The sequence below is a fragment of the Taudactylus pleione genome, unplaced genomic scaffold (assembly GCF_031769625.1).
Source record: "Taudactylus pleione unplaced genomic scaffold, aTauple2 ptg000459l, whole genome shotgun sequence".
Classification (NCBI taxonomy): Eukaryota; Metazoa; Chordata; class Amphibia; order Anura; family Myobatrachidae; genus Taudactylus; species Taudactylus pleione.
In genome coordinates, this window is record NW_028284861.1 from 180991 (window position 1) to 207009 (window position 26019).

The window sequence follows — 26019 nt, forward strand, 5'->3', positions numbered from 1 at the left end:
GTGTTACTGTATAATGTCCCATTCCCAGCAGTCACCTCTCCAGTCATCAACCTGACACATCCCCTGGTGTTACTGTATAATGTCCCATTCCCAGCAGTCACCTCTCCAGTCATCATCCAGACACATCCCCTGGTGTTACTGTACAATGTCCCATTCCCAGCAGTCACCTCTCCAGTCATCACCCAGACACAACCCCTGGTGTTACTGTGTAATGTCCCATTCCCAGCAATCACCTCTCCAGTCATCACCCAGACACATCCCCTGGTGTTACTGTACAATGTCCCATTCCCAGCAGTCACCTTTCCAGTAACCACCCAGACACATCCCCTGGTGTTACTGTATAATGTCCCATTCCCAGCAGTCACCTCTCCAGTCATCATCCAGACACATCCCCTGATGTTACTGTATAATGTCCCATTCCCAGCAGTCACCTCTCCAGTCATCACCCAGACACATCCCCTGGTGTTACTGTACAATGTCCCATTCCCAGCAGTCACCACCCAGACACATCCCCTGGTGTTACTGTATAATTTCCCATTCCCAGCAGTCACCTCTCCAGTCATCACCCAGACACATCCTCTGGTGTTACTGTATAATGTCCCATTCCCAGCAGTCACCTCTCCAGTCATCACCCAGACACATCCCCTGGTGTTACTGTATAATGTCCCATTCCCAGCAGTCACCTCTCCAGTCATCACCCAGACACATCCCCTGGTGTTACTGTATAATGTCCCATTCCCAGCAGTCACCTCTCCAGTCAGCAGCTGAATGATCTTGTTGGTGAGGTCCAGGATCTTCTGGTCATTGTATCTCTCATGTATCAGTGAGTGAGGTGGAGGCACCGTGATGGGGCTCTGGGTCCTGCTTAATCCTCCTGACACACAGGGACGGCTGCTGGGTGTCTCACACTCACTGGATGTCTTCTTCACTACTGTGTAATCCTGTGTATTAGGGGAGACATGTATGAAGGTCAATTAAACCACCTAAATGGGGCTGTTTATTCAGGTAATAACTTTGCATAATATACAAGAATTTTCACAATATCAAGTCTTGTAACGATCTCCTATATACAGGAAAATGTAGATATATAGTATGCAGATCTGACTTTTGTCAGTGACATAAAGAAAAGAACATAATGCAAGCAATGTACTAAATCCCAACTCCAGTGAGGACTGTGAGACTTATACTAAAAAAAATTTATACCAGCTAGCTACCTGCTGCTGGGTTATAACTATAGATATAAGTGATGTCACTGTGACACTTCCAGATCCCCTCACCTCCCCAGTCATGTCCCTGTATTAATATAAATATTTGATGTCACTGTGACACTCCCAGATCCCTGTCAGCTCCACAGTCATATCCCTACATTATTACTATAGATATAAGTGATATCACTGTAATACTCCCAGATCTCACCTCCCAAGTCACATCTCTTTATTATTATAGATATAAGTTATGTCACTGTGACACTCCCACATTCCCTCACCTCCCCAGTCATGTCCCTGTATTATTACTATAGATATAAGTGATGTCACTATGACACTCCCAGGCCCTCTCACCTCCCCAGTCATGTCCCTGTATTATTACTATAGATATGTGATGTCACTGTGACACTCCCAGATCCCCTCACCTCCCCAGTCATGTCCCTGTATTATTACTTAAGCTATAAGTGATGTCACTGTGACACTCCCAGGCCCTCTCACCTCCCCAGTCAGCAGGTAGATGATCTCCAGGGTGAGATGTAAGATCCTCTCAGTCCTGTGACTTTCATCCATGTCCATCCTCAGTGAATCAGTGAGAATACAGAATGTGTGATGTGTAATAAAGACTCTGGTTCCTCACAGCAGGACTGTCTAGGAATAAATATAATAAATATCACAGAGAAAACATGTAACACAGTCAGACATGTAACACTGAGTGACCAGTAAGTCTCCCCTTTCCCCCCAGCCATAGAGCTCTGGTCAGTGTCTGTCAGAGGTTCCTGTGACCCAGCCCCATAAGGCTCTTCAGAGGCCGTCACACAACGCTGTACTGTATAAGGTTACACCAATGCTCCTCTCCTGGCCGGGGGTCTTATTCCTCCCAGACACATATTTGGTCCAATTTGCTCCACGTGAATCTTTTACAAACACACTAATTAGGGATGTTGGGATTTTTATTTTTGTGTTACATTTATTCCGGAACTGAGAGAATCTGTGACTATACTGAGGTCCTACAGGGGTGTGAGGGGGGAGTACACAGTAGAGCAGAATGGGTGCAGTTTTGGGTGTGGGGAACTAACGTAGGAATACAGAGCGCATAACAGAAGGTGTAACAGCTGTACAGAGGTGGCAATAAAACAGGGGAGGGGGAAGGGAAAAGAAGAGGTTAATAACACAGGGATAGGACAGTAGGCAGCCCAGGGGACAAACAAAGGGTGAGACATGTCCTGGAGGATAATCAGTGACACTCTGAGGATCTGGGGACTGTCACAGCCACTGGCTGTCTCTGAGAGAGTCTCTATTGCTCAGGATAACAAGACGCCCTGACAGACAGTCTCAGCTCAGGGAGTGCAGCCCTTTGTTACATGGCCTGTCTGTGTCCTTCTCACACATTCTTCCCCTGCTTCTGGTATATACATACGTGTTATACCTACTATGTGTTATTCCCTGACCACTCATTACTGTTATTATTACTCTGCAGCTATAACCACATGACACCACAGGCTGCTCCCCCTGTATAATAATAATAGGAAACCACAGGCTGCTCCCACTGTACGGTATTGCACCACAGGCTGCTCCCCCTCTATAGTGGGACACCACAGGCCACTCCCCCTGTATAGTGGGGCACCACAGGCCGCTCCCCCTGTATAGTGGGGCACCACAGGCTACTCCCCTTGTATAATAGGGCACCACAGGCCACTCCCCCTGTATATTGGGAACCACAGGCCGCACCCTTGTATAGTAGGACACCACAGGCCGCTCCCCCTGCATAGTAGGACACTGTAGGCCAATCCCCCCGCATACTGGGGCACCATAAGCCAATCCCCCCGTATAGTGGGGCATCACAAGTCGCTCCCCCATATAATGGGGCACCATAGGCCACTCCCCCTGCATAGTTGGACACCACAGGCTGCTCCCCCTGCACAGTAGGACACCTCAGTCTGCTCCCTGTGTATAGTATGGCGCAACAGGCTGCAACCAGCTTATAACAGGGTGCCACATGATGATCCCCGTGTATTGTAGGGCGCCACAGGCTGCTCCCCCTGTATAATAATAGTAACAGGACACCAAAGACTGCTCTCCTTGTATAATAGTACTAACAGGAAAGCACAGGCTGCTCCCACTGTACAGTATTGCACCAAAGGCTGCTCCCCCTCTAAAGTGGGACCACAGGCCACTCCCCCTGTATAGTGGGGCACCACAGGCCACTCCCCCTGTATAGTGGGGTAACACAGGCCGATCCTCCTGTATAGTGGGGCAGCACAGGCTACTCCCCTTGAATACTGGGGCACCACAGGCCACTTCCCCTGTATATTGGGGAACCACAGGCCGCACCCTTGTATAGTGGGACACCACAGGCCGCTGACCCTGTAGAGTAGGACATCACAGGCCTTTCCACAATGCATAGAAGGACACCACAGGCTGCTACCCCTGCATAGCAGGACACCGCAGGCCAATCCCCCCACATAGTGGGGCACCATAGGCCGATTCCCCTGCATAGTGGGGCATCACAGGCCGCTCCCCCCATATAATGGGGCACCACAGGCTACTCCCCCTGCATAGTAGGACACCGCAGTCTGCTCCCTGTGTATAGTATGGCGGCACAGGCTGCAACCAGTTTATAACAGGGCGCCACAGGATGCTCCCCGTGTATTGTAGGGCGCCACAGGCTGCTCCCCCTGTATAATAATAGTAACAAGACACCACAGACTGCTCTCCTTGTATAATAGTACTAACAGGAAAACACAGGCTGCTCCCACTGTACGGTATTGCGCCAAAGGCTGCTCCCCCTCTATAGTGGGACACCACAGGCCACTCCTCCTGTATAGTGGGGCACCACAGGCCGCTCCCCCTGTATAGTGGGGTAACACAGGCCGATCCCCTTGTATAGTGGGGCAGCACAGGCTACTCCCCTTGAATACTGGGGCACCACAGGCCACTCCCCCTATATATTGGGGAACCACAGGCCGCACCCTTGTATAGTGGGACACCACAGGCCGCTGAACCCGTAGAGTAGGACATCACAGGCCTTTCCACAATGTATAGTAGGACACCACAGGCCGCTACCCCTTATATCAGGACACCGCAGGCCAATCCCCCCACATAGTGGGGCACCATAGGCCGATTCCCCTGAATAGTGGGGCATCACAGGCCGCTCCCCCCATATAATGGGGCACCACAGGCCACTCCCCCTACATAGTTGGACACCACAGGCTGCTCCCCCGGCATAGTAGGACACCGCAGTTTGCTCTCTGTGTATAGAATGGCACCACAGGCTGCTCCCTCTGTATAGCAGGATGCCACAGGCTGCTCCCCCTATAGAGTAGAGCACCATTACCTGGTGCTGCAGAACACAGAGACGTCGCCTTCTTCACGCTTCACTCTTGACGGACACCTGGAAGCTGCAGATGAGATCACATTTCCTGTGTGTGGAATGCACAGCTCAAAAGAATGATGGTGCGCACAGCCCGGAAGTAGGGTGTGATTGGCAGGGTATTGGTTCGTACCCTCTGACGTCATCAGGTGGCATCAGATCATGTGATCAAACCACGTGACCGCTTCACACACAGAGTCCCCGGGTCCTGCAGGCTGAATTGGAAGAGACTAAGGTTAGAGAAGGCACTGGGGGCATGTGGGGCAGATGGCAGTGTGAGGGGGTAGCTGGGGGCATGTGGGACAGATGGCAGTGTGAGGGGGAAGCTAGGGGCATGTGGGGCAGATGGCACTATGAACGGGAGGATTTGGGCATGTGGGCCAGATAGCAGTGTGAAGCTGGGGGCATGTGGGGTAGATGGCAGTGTGATGTGGAAACTATGAAAATGTGGGCCAGATAGCAGTGTAAGGGGTCCCAGTGCTGGTGGGCAGTGGGACCAGGCAATGGAAGGGATGAGCATTTAAGAAAGTGAAGAGATAAATCCCCTTCTGTAGATGTATGATGACGTAATCTGCCAGTGTCCAACGTCATTCCCTACCATCCAAGTGGGCATAGAGGGGGAATATATTCATGTGGCGAGCCACCGTGCTCGCAAGGAGACAATTTTCTTATTTTTGTGGAAAGTGTGGGCAGAAATCTCCACTTCCGCCCTCATTCACGTTACTTCCAGGTACGGCTACTGAAGGGGTTTTATGCTCTTCCATTTAAGAAAGCATGATGGTCCTTCTGCCAATTTGGATCTAGAAACAACCATATATCACTGTACGGTCCCCTCCCCTTATATAATAATAATACCACCTATCAGTGTGTGCTGGGATCTGTGTCACTCCCCATCATATATCACTGTACGGTCCCCTCTCCCCTATATAATAATAATACAACATATCAGTGTTTGCTGGGAGCTGTTTTATTCCCCCTCATATATCACTGTACGGTCCCATCCCCCCTATATAATAATAATACAACATATCAGTGTTTGCTGGGAGCTGTGTTATTCCCCCTCATATATCACTGTACAGTCCCCTCTGCCCTATATAATAATAATACCACATATCAGTGTGTGCTGGGAGCTGTGTTATTCCCCCTCATATATCACTGTACAGTCCCCTCTCCCCTATATAATAATATCACATATCAGTGTGTGCTGGGAGCTGTGTTATTCCCCCACATATATCACTGTACAGTCCCCTCTCCCCTATATAATAATAATATAATATATACAGAACACTTTACCTGACTTCGGCTGTCAGGAATATCTATGACAAAATGGCAGCTAAAACCCCTGTGGCCCCGCCCCCCTGCTCTGTGACTGGGAGACTATGAGAATATGGCCGCCGGTCACCGTACATGAGGACACCATTAGACTATACATCTGTTACTCTAGTGATAAAGCTGTGAGCTGTAGGGGCAGATGGCTGCTAAGTTACAGTACGTCCTTCACGCTTTGTGCCGACTGATTGGTTACTCGCTGCTGCCAATCACCGCCATGGGGGGAATGATAGGAGGGGCGGGGCAGACAGTAGCCATAGGACATGGAGATGAGAGGGGCGGGGCGTGGTTATCCAGAGGGGCGTGTCTTCTATAAACAGCAGCTTCCGGGTGAGAGGCAGAGAGTGGTCATTGCTGTGTATAGTAGTAACAGGTAACGGTGTTCATTATTATATTATTATTATTGTTGTGGTACAGGGGGAGCAGACTGTGGTGCCTCATTATCATAAAACATGTAGATCAGTCTATAGTGCTGTGTTATTGTCATACAAGTAGATCAGCTTCCAGTGTTACATATAATACAGGTGGAGCAGACCCTATTACAATAATACAGGTGGAGCAGTCTGTGGTGCTGCATTATCATGCAGTTGCAGCAGACTAGTGTTATATTAATTCAGGTGGAGCAGACCCTAGTGTTGCATATAATTCAGGTGGAGCAGACCCAGTGTTACATATTATACAGGTGGAGCATACACTAGTGTTACATATGATGGAGGTGGAGCAGACACTAGTGTTGTATATAATACAGGTGGAGCAGTCTGGTGCTGCATCATGCAGTTGCAGCAGACTTTAGTGTTATATTTAATTCAGTTGGAGCAGACCCTGGTGTTGCATATAATTCAAGTGGAGCAGACCCAGTGTTACATATTATACAGGTTGAGAAGACACTAGTATTACATATGATACAGGTGGAGCAGACACTAGTGTTATATATAATACAGGTGGAGCAGTCTGTGGTGCTGCATCATGCAGTTGCAGCAGACTTTAGTGTTATATTTAATTCAGTTGGAGCAGACCCTGGTGTTGCATATAATTCAGGTGGAGCAGACCCAGTGTTACATATTATACAGGTTGAGAAGACACTAGTGTTACATATGATACAGGTGGAGCAGACCCTGGTGTCACATATAATTTAGGGGGAGCAGACCCTGGTGTTGCATATAATTCAGGGGGAGCAGACCCTGGTGTTGCATATAATTCAGGTGGAGCAGACCCAGTGTTACATATTATACAGGTTGAGAAGACACTAGTGTTACATATGATACAGGTAGAGCAGACCCTGGTGTTACTATAATACAGGTGGAGTAGATCCTGGTGTTACATATAATACAGCTGGAACAGACCCTGGTGTCACTATAATACAGCTGGAGCAGTCGCTGCTCGGTGGGTAACAGACTATAGAGAAAGGGAGGTGTCCGGTGCACTCAGACCCCCCATACAAAACGTAGCAGCTGTAGCTGGTGGTCAGTACCCTCAGTAGGTGGTTATTAGTGTTACATATAATACAGGTAGAGCAGACCCTGGTGTTACATATAATACAGGTGGAGCAATCACTGCTCGATGGGTAATAGACTATAGAGAAAGGGAGGTGTCCGGTGCACTCAGACCCCCCATACAGAACGTATCATCTGTAGCTGGTGGTCAGTACCCTCAGTAGGTGGTTATTAGTGTGGAAGTGACAGAATACACAGAGAGACACCATAGTGTACACCGGGTGATGTATAAGATGCACAGACGTCCTCTGTAATAGGCCCTGCTGAGTCCTCACCTGTCTGGGGCTTTGTATTGGTATTGGTGTAAAGGGTGCTTAGTACCTTCTGTGTAAGGGACCAGCGTTTCCCAGTGCCAGTCCTTAGGGAACAGTGCATGTTTGCCAGGTCTCCTCACAGAATCACCAGTGAAATGTATCACAACCTGTTTGGAGCTCCCTCTGCTCCCAGCACTGTCTCTATTACTGCCCTGTGTGTAGGGGACCAGCGTTTCCCAGCTCCAGTCCTCAGGAAATGATGACAGTGCATGTAGATCTTCAGTGTGTAAGTGATTATGCCCCTAGAAATGCTTCTGCCTCTTCTCAATGCTACATAAACATGGCCGGCATGATTGTCACACATGCATCGTACATCCTACAGTGGTAGAAAAACTGAATTCCAGCATGACAGGTCCCACTACAGCTGCGGAGTCAGAGACTGTACAACACTGCTGACACTCAGTAATAATTGCAGATGTGGTAGCAGAGAAAATAAGATGGGTGATTGTACACAAGTCGCCCAGATATTAGGAGACAGAGGAATAGGGCAGTAGTGGGGGAGAGAGGCTGGGAGATGTGGTGCGCTATCGGAAGGCGTATATTGGGGAAGGGGGAGCAGAGAAGTAGGGTGAGATGACGGGGGCAGAGACTTTATCCTAGGTTACTGGGGAGAATGACCTGAGGGTGGAATGAGGAGGAAAAGGTGGGTGGGCTGTGAGGGATCTGGCCTGGGGAAATATCTTGTTATATAGTGTTCTGTACCTGTGTATATTATACTATGTGTAGTAATCACTGGTTATCTCTGTATATTGATGATTAGTGTGCTATCAGTGTGACCTGTGTATAGTGATCAGTGTGTATCAGGTGTGTGAAATCGCTCAGGGAAGATAAGGACTTAATAAGTATATATTACAAATACCCTGTGATATTTATTATAATATATTGATTACTCAGAGATGCATGTAATCTGTGATGATTATTATATTTATTACTAGACACAAGAAGAACCAGAGAGTCTTTACTAGAAGTCACGTGAGGGTGAGACGTGTCCTGTATAAATCACTGAGGATGGACACAGACAGGACTCACATGACTGAGAGGATACTAAATCTAACCCTGGAGATCATCTACCTGCTGACTGGGGAGGTGAGAGGATCTGGGAGTGTCACAGTGACATCACTTATATCTATAGTAATAATACAGGGACATGACTGGGGAGGTGAGGGGATCTGGGAGTGTCACAGTGACATCACTTATATCTATAGTAATAATACAGGGACATGACTGGGGAGGTGAGAGAATCTGGGAGTATCACAGTGACATCACTTATATCTATAGTAATAATACAGGGACATGACTGGGGAGGTGAGAGGATCTGGGAGTGTCACAGTGACATCACTTATATCTATAGTAATAATACAGGGACATGACTGGGGAGGTGAGGGGATCTGGGAGTGTCACAGTGACATCACTTATATCTATAGTAATAATACAGGGACATGACTGGGGAGGTGAGAGAATCTGGGAGTATCACAGTGACATCACTTATATCTATAGTAATAATACAGGGACATGACTGGGGAGGTGAGAGGATCTGGGAGTGTCACAGTGACATCACTTATATCTGTAGTAATAATACAAGGACATGACTGGGAGGTGAAGGGATCTGGGAGTGTCACAGTGACATCACTTATATCTATAGTAATAATACAGGGACATGACTGGGAGGTGAGGGGATCTGGGAGTGTCACAGTGACATCACTTATATCTATAGTAATAATACAGGGACATGACTGGGGAGGTGAGAGGATCTGGGAGTGTCACAGTGACATCACTTATATCTATAGTAATAATACAGGGACATGACTGGGGAGGTGAGAGGATCTGGGAGTGTCACAGTGACATCACTTATATCTATAGTAATACAGGGACATGACTGGGGAGGTGAGGGGATCTGGGAGTGTCACAGTGACATCACTTATAGCTATAGTAATAATACAGGGACATGACTGGGGAGGTGAGGGGATCTGGGAGTGTCACAGTGACATCACTTATATCTATAGTAATAATACAGGGACATGACTGGGGAGGTGAGGGGATCTGGGAGTGTCACAGTGACATCACTTATATCTATAGTAATAATACAGGGACATGACTGGGAGGTGAGGGGATCTGGGAGTGTCACAGTGACATCACTTATATCTGTAGTAATAATACAAGGACATGACTGGGGAGGTGAGGGGGTCTGGGAGTGTCACAGTGACATCACTTATATCTATAGTAATACAGGGACATGACTGGGGAGGTGAGGGGATCTGGGAGTGTCACAGTGACATCACTTATATCTATAGTAATAATACAGGGACATGACTGGGGAGGTGAGGGGATCTGGGAGTGTCACAGTGACATCACTTATATCTATAGTAATAATACAGGGACATGACTGGGGAGGTGAGGGGATCTGGGAGTGTCACAGTGACATCACTTATAGCTATAGTAATAATACAGGGACATGACTGGGGAGGTGAGGGGATCTGGGAGTGTCACAGTGACATCACTTATATCTATAGTAATAATACAGGGACATGACTGGGGAGGTGAGGGGATCTGGGGGTGTCACAGTGACATCACTTATACCTATAGTAATAATACAGGGACATGAATGGGGAGGTGAGGGGATCTGGGAGTGTCACAGTGACATCACTTATATCTATAGTAATAATACAGGGACATGACTGGGGAGGTGAGGGGATCTGGGAGTGTCACAGTGACATCACTTATATCTATAGTAATAATACAGGGACATGACTGGGGAGGTGAGGGGATCTGGGGGTGTCACAGTGACATCACTTATATCTATAGTAATAATACAGGGACATGACTGGGGAGGTGAGGGGATCTGGAGTAGTATCACAGTGACATCACTTACATCTATAGTAATAATACAGTGACATCACTTACATCTATAGTAATAATACAGGGACATGACTGGGGAGGTGAGGGTATCTGGGAGTGTCACAGTGACATCACTTATATCTATAGTAATAATACAGGGACATGACTGGGGAGGTAAGGTATCCTGGGATGCTCTTTCCCTTCTAATTCTGTTCTCTGTAATGCACTCAGGCTGACACATTTAGGATATCATGTGAGTACATGTGAATTTTATTTTTGCCCATTAGCTTCTGTGAGATCCTTTATAGTAACAATTGTGTTAGTCTCAGTCTACCTCTGTCGCAGTCTCTGCCATGTGTAGTGGGCGGCTGGTCTGAATCATCCTGTTTTCTTTGAGCACCCACTACAGTATCCTCTCGCTGTTTGCACTACTCTGTACAAAGCATATGAGTCATCTATGGGAGTCGGCCATAGACAGAGGACACAGGGCCTTATTGGCATGTGAACATTTACACAATTTTAACAATTAACCACTAAAAATTATAACACCAAAATTTTTTATTTTACGTCCTAATTGATGTCTCCCCCAATACACAGGATTACACAGTAGTGAAGAAGACATCCGGTGAGTGTGAGACACCCAACAACCATCCCTGTGTGTCAGGAGGACTGAGCAGGACCCAGAGCCCCATCATGGTGCCTCCACCTCACTCACTGATACATGAGAGACACAATGACCAGAAGATCCTGGAACTCGCCAACAAGATCATTCAGCTGCTGACTGGAGAGGTGACTGCTGGGAATGTGACATTATACAGTAACACCAGGAGATGTGTCTGGGTGATGACTGGAGACGGGACTGCTGGGAATGGGACATGATACAGTAACACCGGGGGATGTGTCTGGGTGATGACTGGAGAGGTGACTGCTGGGAATGGGACATTATACAGTAACACCAGGGGATGTGTCTGGGTGATGACTGGAGAGGTGACTGCTGGGAATGGGACATTATACAGTAACACCAGGGGATGTTTCTGGGTGATGACTGGATAGGTGACTGCTGGGAATGGGACATTATACAGTAACACCAGGAATGTGTCTGGGTGATGACTGGAGAGGTGACTGTTGGGAATGGGACATTATACAGTAACACCGGGGGATGTGTCTGGGTGATGACTGGAGAGGTGACTGCTGGGAATGTGACATTATACAGTAACACCAGGAGATGTGTCTGGGTGATGACTGGAGACGGGACTGCTGGGAATGGGACATGATACAGTAACACCGGGGGATGTGTCTGGGTGATGACTGGAGAGGTGACTGCTGGGAATGGGACATTATACAGTAACACCAGGGGATGTGTCTGGGTGATGACTGGAGAGGTGACTGCTGGGAATGGGACATTATACAGTAACACCAGGGGATGTTTCTGGGTGATGACTGGATAGGTGACTGCTGGGAATGGGACATTATACAGTAACACCGGGGGATGTGTCTGGGTGATGACTGGAGAGGTGACTGCTGGGAATGTGACATTATACAGTAACACCAGGAGATGTGTCTGGGTGATGACTGGAGACGGGACTGCTGGGAATGGGACATGATACAGTAACACCGGGGGATGTGTCTGGGTGATGACTGGAGAGGTGACTGCTGGGAATGGGACATTATACAGTAACACCAGGGGATGTGTCTGGGTGATGACTGGAGAGGTGACTGCTGGGAATGGGACATTATACAGTAACACCAGGGGATGTTTCTGGGTGATGACTGGAGAGGTGACTGCTGGGAATGGGACATTATACAGTAACACCAGGAATGTGTCTGGGTGATGACTGGAGAGGTGACTGTTGGGAATGGGACATTATACAGTAACACCGGGGGATGTGTCTGGGTGATGACTGGAGAGGTGACTGCTGGGAATGTGACATTATACAGTAACACCAGGAGATGTGTCTGGGTGATGACTGGAGACGGGACTGCTGGGAATGGGACATGATACAGTAACACCGGGGGATGTGTCTGGGTGATGACTGGAGAGGTGACTGCTGGGAATGTGACATTATACAGTAACACCAGGAGATGTGTCTGGGTGATGACTGGAGACGGGACTGCTGGGAATGGGACATGATACAGTAACACCGGGGGATGTGTCTGGGTGATAACTGGAGAGGTGACTGCTGGGAATGGGACATTATACAGTAACACCGGGGGATGTGTCTGGGTGATGACTGGATAGGTGACTGCTGGGAATGGGACATTATACAGTAACACCAGGGGATGTGTCTGGGTGTTGACTGGAGAGGTGACTGTTGGGAATGGGACATTATACAGTAACACCAGGGGATGTGTCTGGGTGATGACTGGAGAGGTGACTGCTGGGAATGGGACATTATACAGTAACACCAGGGAATGTGTCTGGGTGATGACTGGAGATGGGACTGCTGGGAATGGGACATGATACAGTAACACCAGGAGTGTTTCTGGGTGATGACTGGAGAGGTGACTGCTGGGAATTGGACATTATACAGTAACACCGGGGGATGTGTCTGGGTGATGACTGGAGAGGTGACTGCTGGGAAGGGGACATTATACAGTAACACCAGGGGATGTGTCTGGGTGATGACTGGAGAGGTGACTGCTGGGAATGGGACATTATACAGTAACACCAGGGGATGTGTCTGGGTGATGACTGGAGAGGTGACTGCTGGGAATGGGACATTATACAGTAACACCAGGGGATGTGTCTGGGTGATGACTGTATCATTGTGTGTGTCAGGTTCCTATAAGGTGTCAGGATGTCACTGTCTATGTCTCCATGCAGGAGGAGGAGTATATAGAGGAACACAGGGATCTGTACAAGGACGTGATGATGGAGAATCACCGGCCCCTCACATCACTGGGTAAGAGGAGACTGTCATTTATTGTAGAGGGGAGAGCAGGTATGGGGGCCTCCTATATACACACACATCATCTGATAATCACATATATACAATGTACTCAGTCACTGTGTGTCTCCTACAGATGGACCCAGTAACAGAAATACCCCAGAGAGATGTCCCCATCCTCTTTATTCCCAGGATTGTACAGAGGAGAATCACAGGGTCCCACAGGAGCATCAGGTAGTTGTATATTGGTGAGACCCTAAAACACAACAGTGACTGTCACTATATGATGCATAGATAAGTGTCTTATTAACCAGAATTATTTTACTTAATGTGAAGTAATTAAATCTGACAATTTTTAACTGTTGTTTTATTGTTTTGTGGGTAACTTAGGGTGAAAGTCTGGCTAATATAAAGGTAGAAGATACATATGTGATGGATGCTCTGCAGTGTAAGGAGGAGGAAAGCCCTACAGATATCAGCACAGGTGAGTAATAAACACTTATTACAGAAAACAGTCACATATTCTCCTTGTTCAGTCACTACAACAATCTCTTATCCTACACCCTCCTCTGTCACTACAAACTAATGAGGGACATGTATCTGTCCAGGGGGGAGTCAGGAGCCATAAGCCCCTATTATATTCCTGCTCTCCTCCTCACATCATGTCACTGTGTGTTACCAGCCCATAGATCTGACCAGTCTCCTCCTCACACTCTCTGGTGTATCTCATACATCAGGAGCCATCAGTCCCTATTATACTCCTCCTCTCCTCCTCACATCATGTCACTGTGTGATACCAGCCCAGAGATCTGACCAGTCTCCTCACCACACTCTCTGGTGTATCTCATACATCAGGAGCCATCAGCCCCTATTATACTCATGCTCTCCCCCTCACATCATGTCACTGTGTGTTACAAACCCAGAGATCTGACCTGTCTCCTCCCCACTCTATCTATGAAATGTGCTAGTTTGAGGTACCTCGGTATAGAGAGTAATCTTACCAGGTAACACTGAGTATTATTACAGTTCATGGATAGCACAGACAAGAGAACAGGGAAGTTGCAACTGTATCTTTCTTCTTCAGGGTCCATAGGTTCCACAGGGAGACCTTGGGCTGTAGGTGATGGCTTGGACATCCGGGCACCACGCAGTTACATTTTTACTCACAGGATGCACCGGGCTTCTCCCTATACCCCACCCCGAGCCAGAGGCACCTCAGTTTCGTGTGGTGCCCGGCTGGAGTCTGGTCACTGTAGACACAGGTGGGGCTGTTTAACCGGACCTCACGGAAACTCCCTGGACTGCGGCCGGATGCATAGGACAGGTAAGGCAGATCACCACTGGCGGTGGTGATCCGCATGTTAGCAGACCTTTCCTGGGTCTCACAGGACAGACCGGAGATGACGGCGGTTGATCCAGGCACTACATACCCTGCGCTTCCACTAGACCACCAGGGACTTGAAGCTGGCGCAGGAACCAGCGTCGCGGGAGTTAATTGCCGGCTAGGGGAGGCAGCCTTCCCGGTGTAGCGGCTCCTCCCCACAGCTCAACTGCGCCTTTCTACTGCGGTCTGGCTTTGCTGAGCTGCTCTCCTCCCACGGGCACGTCTCCTCTGAGGTCTCCGGCGGCCATTTTCTTGGTGGCAAAGTCTCAGCTCTCTCTGGCCAGCGTGTGCCCAGTCCTCCTGCTTACCTCTCCCTTTTGGGGTCAGTGTATGTAGCACTATTGCCTACCAGACACTGAGTCTGCGTAGTTGATTGTAGTGTCATTGTGCAGGGTCATTTCTACATTGTATGTCACTTATGCTAGTGCTGTGTCTATTTTTTCCACAGTCAGTGTCAGTATATGTCTATACCTTTCTCTGTTTCTGACATCTCACATATATAAAGCTAAGTATTTGTGAGAATGGTCACATACTGTTGTGTGCTGCACTGTGCCATATCTGAGCAGTGTGCTCCTGCAGCTTGCCCAAGCATCAGACAAGGATCAGTATTTTGCCTTCCTACTAGTATCATACATACTCAGTGTTTGCATTATACCCAGTGCTAAATTGTGTGATATTTCCCTACAGCTACGTCTGAGAGAGACAATAAAGTACGCTCTGCTGCACCCACTCTGCTGTCTTGCAGGTTAAGTGTGGCACGTGCTAAGAGAGGAGGAGACGGTACAGGATGGATTATGTGCAAGGTGTTATAATCCACTAGGCCCTTCTAATGTCCCGGTCCCTGTGCAGGAACCCCCTATGGGCTTCCTTTTTCCTGGCTACTATTGCGGGCCGCTTAGCGGTGCAGCTGTTTTCCCCTCTATGGGGTTACCACAGCGGTCTGTTTTTCCCTCAGGAATTACCACAACAGATTACTACTATGCAGATTCCTCCTGTGCCCCCACCATGGGTAGATGTCAAAGCCTGGATGCTACTTCTACTGCTCTACAGACATGTTGCTGGGGGAGAAAGCCGTAAAGCCATCTAAGCGTCCTATGGTATCATCACAGTCCACACAGATCTCACAGTCTGAGATGTCATCTGATGACGGAGAGATTGCAGATGTCTCTAACCCTGAGTCCCCTCCACAGGAGGTGAAGACTGGGCCTGATTCTGAGGCGCTCGCTATTTGCGAGCACTCGCTCTGAATCAGGGCGGATTTTTCTTTTCTTCAAAAATCCGCCTCCAGGCCACTCGCATAGCTGTGGGTGACCACCTTGTGGTCACCCACAGAGCGAGACCCTTGTGGGTAGGGTCTCGGCTCCCGCAAGCCTGAGTGAACTTCCTACTCTAATAGAGCAGGAAGTTCACTACTGACCTCACGAATGAGGTCAGTAGGGCCGCCCACAAATTGCAGGCGTTCCTTCGGGAATGCGTCCGTTTGTCCAGCCACCCCCCCTCCCCACCTACAAAACGGGGAGAGCTGTCGATCAACATTGACAGCTGCCCCACTTTGTAGTGAGCCCCGGAGCGAGTGAAGTTCTCACTCGCTCCGGGGCTCGTGCACGCACATTGCGCGTGCACACCGGCCGACCATCGACCCGCTTGCGAGCGTAACCCCAAAGGTCAGGCCTTCCCAAGGCCATCAGCTTCCAGAAAGGCTGTCAAACCCAAGAAACAGACCTGGAGTAGAGGACGTCCTGCTTCCAAGTCCAAGGATATACTCTCAGGATGATGGGAAGGGCCTCCCTCTTGGGGATCCCAGGGTGGGAGGCCCACTTCTTCAGTTCGCCCAGTGTGGGTGTCAAACGACCACAGGGACTTGGGTAAGAGAAATGGACTCTCACGGGTAGGTCCTCTCATTCTTTAGAAGACCTCATCACCGGCTTTTCTGCACCGGCCCTCTTTCGGACATGAACAGGGACTTACTGATCCAGAAAGCCATACAATCCCTGCTGCAAGCAGGGGTTATTGTGCCAGTCCCGCTATCTCCACAGGGGATTGGTGGTTATTCTACTCTCTTTCTGGTTCGAAAGCAGAATGGGTCTCATTGGCCTGCCCTCAACCTCAAATCCCCGCACAAATTCCTCAGGGTGCTACGGTTCAGGATGGAAACCCTACGCTCCATATTACTGGCTATGGAACCTGTGGATTTTATTGTATCACTGGATATTCAGGATACATACATACATTTGCCTATAGCGTCCTCTCGCCAGCATTATCTCCAGGTTTGCTATACAATAGCAACACTTCCAGTTTCGGGCCCTGCCTTTTGGTCCCTCCACAGCACCTCAGTTTTTTCCAAAGTTATGGCTATCAGGGCGGCCCATCTTTGGGGACAGGGTGCCCATCTGCTACCATCTCTGGACAACCTCCTGCGGGTTCTCCAGAAGTGCTCCACCACCGTCTGCAACTTACAATTACTGGTTTTCAGACGCACGGAAGGTTAATCAATTTGAAATAATCCTCCCTGTCTCCCTCTCAGAAAATGTTTCATCTTGGAGCCCTATTGGACAGCAGAGGCTCTTCCTGACTGCTGAAAAGATTTCCGCACTGTAGATGCAGGTATGCAGAGGCCTTCACAGTTGCAGAGGGTCCATTCACTCTGCGATGCAGGTTCTGGGATCCATTTTATCCATCGACATGGTGAAATATGCCCAGTTTAATTTCAGGCCTCTGCAGAAGCCAGTTCTCTCTAGTTGGAATGGATTACCCCATCGGATAAAGTCTCAGATGATGGTGTTCTCTCCGGAGATGCGTATGTCTCTGTCTTGGTGGCTCCAGACAGTTCATCTAACAACCTTTTGGATCCTGGAATGGGTGATCCTGACCCCGGATTCCAGTCTCCAGGGTTGAAGTACAGTGACCGATCTGCACTCCTTTCAGGACAGTTGGACAGCTGTCGAATCAGCCCTCCCGATTTACATATTGGGGCTGTGGCTATCAAGGAGGCATTCGGAGTCATGCATTCTGACATGGACAGAAGGTAATTTCACAGCCATATCAGTAGTGTTCCTTCCGGGAGTCTCAATTGGGAAGCAGAATTTCTCAGCCATTACGACGTGCATCCAGGGGAATGGTCTCTTCACCAAGAGGTGTTTCAACTAGTGGACAAGTGGGGCCACCCAGAGGTAGACCTAATGGCATCCCGACACTACTAAAAGCTGCCTGTGTATGGGGCCAGTAGAAGAGATGCCAGGGCACTCTTGGTAGACGCTCTGTCAGTCAAGTGGACCTTCCAATTGGCATACCTATTTCCTCCACTCTCTCAGCTTCCTCGAATAATTCGGAAGTTCATATAAGAAGGAGGCACTGTACTGCTGGTGGCTCCAGCGTGGCCCTGACGTTGCTGGTACTCAGATCTTCAGAGTCTCTCCATCGACACTCTGTTGCTGTTGCCTCAACATTCGGACCTGTTGTCTCAAGGTCCTTGCCTTTACCCGGACCTGGGTTGTCTGTCTTTGACGACGTAGCTCTTGAGACATCCCTCCTAAAGTCCAAAGGTTTTTTCAGCTCTGTAGTTGACACTAGGCTCAGAGCACATAAACCAGCCTCTGCCAGGAGTGTAGCATACCTACTTTCAATGGTGTCATCCCAGAGGTTACGATCCCCAGGTATTTTGTGTTTCCAGAGTGTTGGCTTTCCTTCAAGCGGGTTTAGATCTCAGTTTCTGCCTAGCCTGACTGAAGGTGCATGTCTCTATGGTTTTATTAGTCTGGTTCCAGCAAAGGATTGATCCTCTTCCTGATATCCGCACCTTCCTCCAGTTCGTCCTCCGGATTCAGCCTCCCTTCATCCCACCTGTGGCTCCTTGGGATTTGGCGGTTGTACTTAGGGCCCTCCATTTGAACCCCTGGCTTCGGTGGATCTCAAATGGCTTCCAGCTATGACTGTTTTTCTTCTGGCTATAGCTTCCGCCAGAAGAGTGTCAGACTTGGGGGCACTCTCCTGTCGCTCCCTGTTTCTGTTTTTTCCCCAGGACAGGGCAATGTTTCAGACTCGCCCTGGTTTCCTTCTTAAGGTGGTTTCCAGTTTCCACATTACTGAGGAAAATGTTGTGCCAGCTTTTCACTCTCCAGACCTCTTGGCAGGTGAGGCCTCATTGGATGTGGTGCGGGCCCTCAACTTTATGTGGATCGTACTAGTTCCCTTCGGAAATCAGACTCCTTGTTTGTCCTCTACGGATTTCACAAGAAGGAAAGGCCAGTCAATAAATAAACTTTGGCTAGATGGCTTCATATGACGATCCCTGAGGCTTACACTCAGGAAGGCGTTCCTATTCCTCCCTCTGTGACTGCTCATTCTAGTTGGTCTGTGGGTCTCTCGTGGGCAGTCCGCCGTGGCGCCTTGGCTGTTCAGCTTTGTAAGGCGGCCACGTGGTCTTCTGTCCAGACCTTTCTAAGGTTCAGTGCATTTCATACCTTTGCCTCTAGGATGCTTCCTTTGGGTGCCGGATTCTCCTCTCAGCACAGGAACGTCCCCACCCTTAAAAGGACTGCTTTGGGACATCCCCAAGGTCTCCATGTGGAGCCTATGGACCCTGAAGAAAATTAGAGATCTGGTAAGAACTTACCTTTGTTATCTCTCTTTCATCAAAGTCCATAGGGTCCACAGAGCACCCAACCTGACACACCTGGCTTCATATGGACTTTGGTCTGGTCATAGGTTTTCCATCTCCTTCTATGTGAGAATGTGATTCTTGTGTGTTCCAGACTTTCTTCTCTCTCTTATCCTGCTCCGGCCTTTGGCTTACTACGAACTGCGGTGCCTCTGGTTTGGGGTGGGGTATAGGGAGAGGCCCAGTGCATCCTAAGGGTAAAAATGTAACTGCTTGGTGTTTAATCATGGTCACTGGCAACTACTTTTACTGTTTATTATCTGATTGGTGAAATAATTCACACAATCTTTTGTTTTTATTCTTATGTATATTGATATTGTTGTGTATTTTAACATGTATTAAATTTAATATTGATTTATGCTTGTATTTACCATCTGCTTGTGTTATAATTCACTTACCAGTTAATCATTATATATACATATATATATATATATATATATATATATAGACAGCGCAGATTCCCCACTTTTTTTAAACCCCAAGGTCTCCCTGTGGACCCTATGGACTTCGAAGAAAGAGAGATAACAAGGGTAAGTTCTTACCATATCTCTCATTTTCCATACATTTTATTTTATTTCCTACAGATGGATGTACTATCAAGAATACCTCGGGGGGAGATCTCACTTTGTGTCCACATTTTAAAAAAGAAGATAACGTCAGACAGGGTTCTCCAGGAGATATTCCCATTAATCTAAATTTTCATCCAGTACTTCACAGTGCAGATATATCATTTGGTCTCTCTAATCATGAGGAATGTTCCCCTGATACCTCCAATATTGCTACACACAGTACAGCTCACAGAGGTGATACAAGTTTTTTCTGTCCTGAGTGTGGGAAATGTTTCTCAAAGAAATCACATCTTTTTACACATCAGAGATATCACACAGGCGAGAAACCATTTCCATGTCCTGAGTGTGGGAAATGTTTCTCTAAGAAATCACATCTTGTTACACATCAGAGATATCACACAGGTGAGAAACCATTTCCATGTTCTGAGTGTGGGAAATGGTTCACAGAGAAATCAGCTCTTGTTAGACACCAGAGAAGTCACACAGGGGAGAAGCCATTTCCATGCTCTGAGTGTGGGAAATGTTTTACACATAAATCAAATCTTGTTCCACATCAGAGAATTCACACGGGAGAAAAACCGTTTCTATGCTCTGAGTGTGGGAAATGTTTCACAGAGAAATCAGCACTTGTTAGACATCTGAGACAGCACACAGAGGAAAAGCCATTTCCATGCTCTGTGTGTGGGAAATGTTTTACACTTAAATCAATGCTTGTTACACATCAGAGACGTCACACAAAGGAGAAGTTATTTCCATGCTCTGAGTGTGGGAAATGTTTTACACAGAAATCAGATATTGTTACACATCAGAGATGTCACAGAGGTGAGACGCCATTGTCATGTCCTGAGTGTGGGAAATGTTTTACACGGATATCACATCTTGTTATACATCAGAGAAGTCACACAGGTGATAAACCATTTTCATGCTCTGAGTGTGGGAAATGGTTTTCACAGAAATCAAATCTTATTACACATCAAATAACACATAAAAACATGAGCTGATAGACATAAAACATAATACTTTAAATATTTCAAATCTTTTGGCTAATCTGTTGTGTTTTGAGTACCAGCAATAGTAGAATGGACAATACACAGAGATATCACACAGGTGAGAAACCATTTCAATGACTTGAGTGTGGGAAATGGTTCACAGAGAAATCAGTAGACTATTGGTATATTTTCCACACAACAACCTTTAATAAAAGGAAAGTATAGACTACACAGTCATGGACAACAGAAGGGACCAGACAAAGGACAGAACAGGGAGGGAAAGATGGATTTTGTGTTGTTAACCAAAAGCAATTAGTCCTCAGTCTCCTTGTACTCTAGCTAAGAGATCCATGTGGTGACATATTCCCAATGTCAGTCCATCGTGGAGAACATCACATCTTCCATCTGATGTTATACGTATGTGATGTAATGAGTTGCTGTAATTGTCATTACCTGTGTGTGATGGGGATCAGTGAAGCATAGATTATAGTAGCACACTGCCTGTTATATACTCACACACACAGTGCTATGTATGTCCTTTCATCACTCTGCATTTCATTCCACTGACCAACTGGCTCAGATGTAGTCTTATCAGCCAGACTATATCTTACCATTCAGTCTTAGGGGGAAGCTAGCGGAGGGGGCAAATAACTAAGTGGGTTTTATGAACATTGAACACCATCTGTGACCAGGTAATTTCATAATCAAAACTGACATTTCTTTATTTAGTATCCTGCAAATATCAACTTTTATTCCAAAATCAACATGTTTTAAATTAAAGGTTTTTCTTATATAACTCCATGGAATTTTCTCTAAGGCTATTACATCCGTCACTCTCCCTGTATCTCACCCCTCTGTGCACATTGCCTCCTCATTACTCTACTCCCCTCTTATATACACACATGAGCTTTCCAATATCACTCCATGGTATCTTCTCTAAGGCTATTACATCCGTCACTCTCCCTGTATCTCACCCCTCTGTACACATTGCCTCCTCATTACTCTACTCCCCTCTTATATACACATGAGCTTTTTCCTATATCACTCCATTGTATCTTCTCTAAGGCTATTACATCCATCACTCTCCCTGTATGCCACCCTTCTGTACACATTGCCTCCTCATTACTCTACTCCCCTCTTATATACACACGAGCTTTTTCCTATATCACTCCATGGTATCTTCTCTAAGGCTATTACATCCGTCACTCTCCCTGTATATCACCCCTCTGTACACATTGCCACCTCATTACTCTACTCCCCTCTTATATATACACACACATGAGCTTTTTCCTATATCACTCCATGGTATCTTCTCTAAGGCTATTACATCCGTCACTCTCCCTGTATGTCACCCCTCTGTACACATTGCCTCCTCATTACTCTACTCCCCTCTTATATACACACATGAGCTTTTTCCTATATCACTCCATGGTATCTTCTCTAAGGCTATTACATCCGTCACTCTCCCTGTATGTCATCCCTCTGTACACATTGCCTCCTCATTACTCTACTCCCCTCTTATATACACACATGAGCTTTTTCCTATATCACTCCATGGTATCTTCTCTAAGGCTATTACATCCGTCACTCTCCCTGTATGTCATCCCTCTGTACACATTGCCTCCTCATTACTCTACTCCCCTCTTATATACACACATGAGCTTTTTCCTATATCACTCCATGGTATCTTCTCTAAGACTATTACATCCGTCACTCTCCCTGTATCTCACACCTCTGTACACATTGCCTCCTCATTACTCTACTCCCCTCTTATATACACACATGAGCTTTTTCCTATATCACTCCATGGTATCTTCTCTAAGGCTATTACATCTGTCACTCTCCCTGTATATCACCCCTCTGTACACATTGCCACCTCATTTCTCCCCTCTTATGTACACAAATGAGCTATTTTCCAATCTTTATACACTGACAAATATCCTTATCCTGTTACCATAAAACTCTTTCATACACCTCATACAACTATAATTATCTCTCTCCTGCCTCCTGCTTATATTAGCTGGTGACATCTCCAAATCTGGACCCCACTTATAACAGACTATAAATCCAGCAAACCTCATACACATTATGTTTCTCCCATCACCCTCCCAGTCACTATAATGTGCCTTATGGAATGCTGCTCTGTCTGCTAGAAATTTACATCCATCCATGACTCTTATCTCATAGAACATTAACCCTCTGGCGATAACAGAAACATGGCTCACACAATCAGACACTCCCTCCCCTGCAGCACTGTCACACAATCAGACACTCCCTCCCCTGCAGCACTGTCACACAATCAGACACTCACTCCCTCCCCTGCAGCACTGTCACACAATCAGACACTCCCTCCCCTGCAGCACTGTCACACAATCAGACACTCCCTCCCCTGCAGCACTGTCACACAATCAGACACTCCCCCCCCCTGCAGCACTGTCACACAATCAGACACTCCCCCCCTGCAGCACTGTCACACAATCAGACACTCCCCCCCCCCCTGCAGCACTGTCACACACTCCCTCCCCTGCAGCACTGTCACACAATCAGACACTCTCTCCCCTGCAGCACTGTCACACAATCAGACACTCTCTCCCCTGCAGCACTGTCACACAATCAGACACTCCCTCCCCTGCAGCACTGTCACACAATCAGACACTCCCTCCCCTGCAGCACTGTCACACAATCAGACACTCACTCCCTCCCCTGCAGCACTGTCACACAATCAGACACTCCCTCCCCTGCAGCACTGTCACACAATCAGACACTCCCTCCCCTGCAGCACTGTCACACAATCAGACACTCCCTCCCCTGCAGCACTGTCACACAATCAGACACTCCCTCCCCTGCAGCACTGTCACACAATCAGACACTCCCTCCCCTGCAGCACTGTCACACAATCAGACACTCTCTCCAATGCAGCACTGTCACACAGACACTCCCTCCCCTGCAGCACTGTCACACAGTCAGACACTCCCTCCCCTGCAGCACTGTCACACAATCAGTCACTCCCTCCCCTGCAGCACTATATTACTGTCCCAATCTATCACATACACAGTTCTCCCACAGGTACCATCACTCACATTACATAATTTGTACATTCTATCAGGACTGTCACCCCTTTCTCTCTGCGTGTTGCTGTCTATCACCCACCTGGGCCACCCTAACAATTTCTGGAACACATTTCTGCCTGGCTCCCTCACTTCCTATCCTCAGACATCTCCACCATCATCATGGGTGATATCAGTATCACTACTGACAGTCCCCAATCACCTCATGTCTCCAATCTACTCTCTGTAACCTCCTCTCTCAGCCTCTCCCAATGGTCTCCTCTACTCATCAGGAGGGTCACTGCCTTGTTCTGCTAACACCAAGGAGGAACTAGAAGAGATTGTCTGTCATTGGTGCACATGTATAATATATAACTTATTGTTAGCTGTAACATGTATAGATTATATACAGTCAGTGAGATAATAAAGGAAAGATAATTAGAAATGTGAATATATAATGAAGTGTGTGTAATAAGGAAATTCTGAGCCATACGGCCCTACCATTAATTACTAATATTTTTGTGTATATATACGTGTCTTTCTCACTTGTTATATATCGTTATATATTGTGATAATAAATTCTTTATTTTCAAATCCCTCAATATTGATCAGCTTTTTATTCTCTGTACTCTTATGTCTATTATATATTTATTTCACATTCATTGGTGATCCCAACACAGATCTTTCATAGAGAATCTTTTTTTTTTAAAGTACAACAACATAATAAAATAAAGTGTACATGGCAGACAGGAAACATTAAATGCGGCATATGTAATTCCACATGGCAGTACATGAAAAGAATGGAAGGTTGTAATAATCAAAACAGGATGGAAGCAGAACCCCCTAATATAAAAAAGGAATATAGCCGATGGCGCCATTGGCGTATACTGATCCTGAAAACAATAATGGGGTTTAAGAGACACATAGGCAGAGGGGTTATGTACTGTAGGTGTAATTGTGATACCACATAGCACAAAGGAAAATTCCAAAATGTAAATGAACCACATCCAACACGATAATAAACCCCCACCCTATATAACCCAACCCCAAGCTAGGTATACTCTGATCCGCAAACAGCTCTCTTCCCCCCAAACTACACTACCTTAAAAAAAAAACACCCAGATAGAAAAGAGGATGTAACAAAATATAGCTGTAAAGACCTTAAAGCAAGGGGTTCCCTAGTAAGTAAACACTGCAGTGAAATGTAGTATAAACCATATAGGATCTATAAAAACAAAACTATGCATATAATGGATAGGTATAGAAGAAGATAAATAGAAGAAAACTCAGGAGCAATTAAAACCATATTGTAAATCTATTGCACTCAGCACCGGACGGCAAAGTACAGTATATATAAATAGTGATAACAATAACTAGGAAATGGGTGGGATAAATGGCAGCCACTGGGCCCACCACCAGCACAGCTCCCAGAGCATAACTGGTATAATCCAACAGCAGCAGATACCGAAGTAACAGCATCCAGATGGGGGGGCAACAGGAAGGCATTCATAGATACCCCCCATATTACACTCCAGAGAAGTCAGAGACGGTCCTGTAACAAAGTGATCATTGAACCCAACAGGGCCACAGGAGACACAGAGCGTCCTAGCTGACTGAGACTCCGGCTGTACAGTCACTTTCCTCCCGGGTGATCTGTAATCCAGCAGAGAAGATACAATGTATCACACAGGGGTAACACATTAGGCAGCATAGGTAACAGGACCATAGGAGACACAGAGCATCCTAGCTGACTGAGACTCCGGCTGTACAGTCACTTTCCTCCCGGGTGATCTGTAATCCAGCAGAGAAGATACAATGTATCACACGGGGGTAATCCATCAGGCAGCATAGGTAACAGGACCATAGGAGACACAGAGCCTCCTAGCTGACTGAGACTCAGGCTGTACAGTCACTTTCCTCCCTCATGGGTGATCTGTAA

At 47.1% G+C, this 26019-nt stretch overlaps 1 protein-coding gene across 1 annotated transcript in view; it reads left to right on the forward strand.

Moving 5' to 3' along the window:
* The first annotated feature begins 13374 nt into the window (after positions 1-13374).
* Positions 13375-26019, forward strand: part of LOC148504712 (uncharacterized) — a 106649-nt gene continuing 94004 nt past the window's right edge. Inside the window, exons 1-4 of the mRNA XM_088448570.1 lie at positions 13375-13449; positions 13571-13671; positions 13825-13918; positions 20060-21040. Coding sequence (XP_088304696.1) covers positions 13416-13449; positions 13571-13671; positions 13825-13918; positions 20060-21040 — 1210 coding nt within the window. The 5' untranslated portion in view covers positions 13375-13415. The remainder of the gene's footprint in view (positions 13450-13570; positions 13672-13824; positions 13919-20059; positions 21041-26019) is intronic.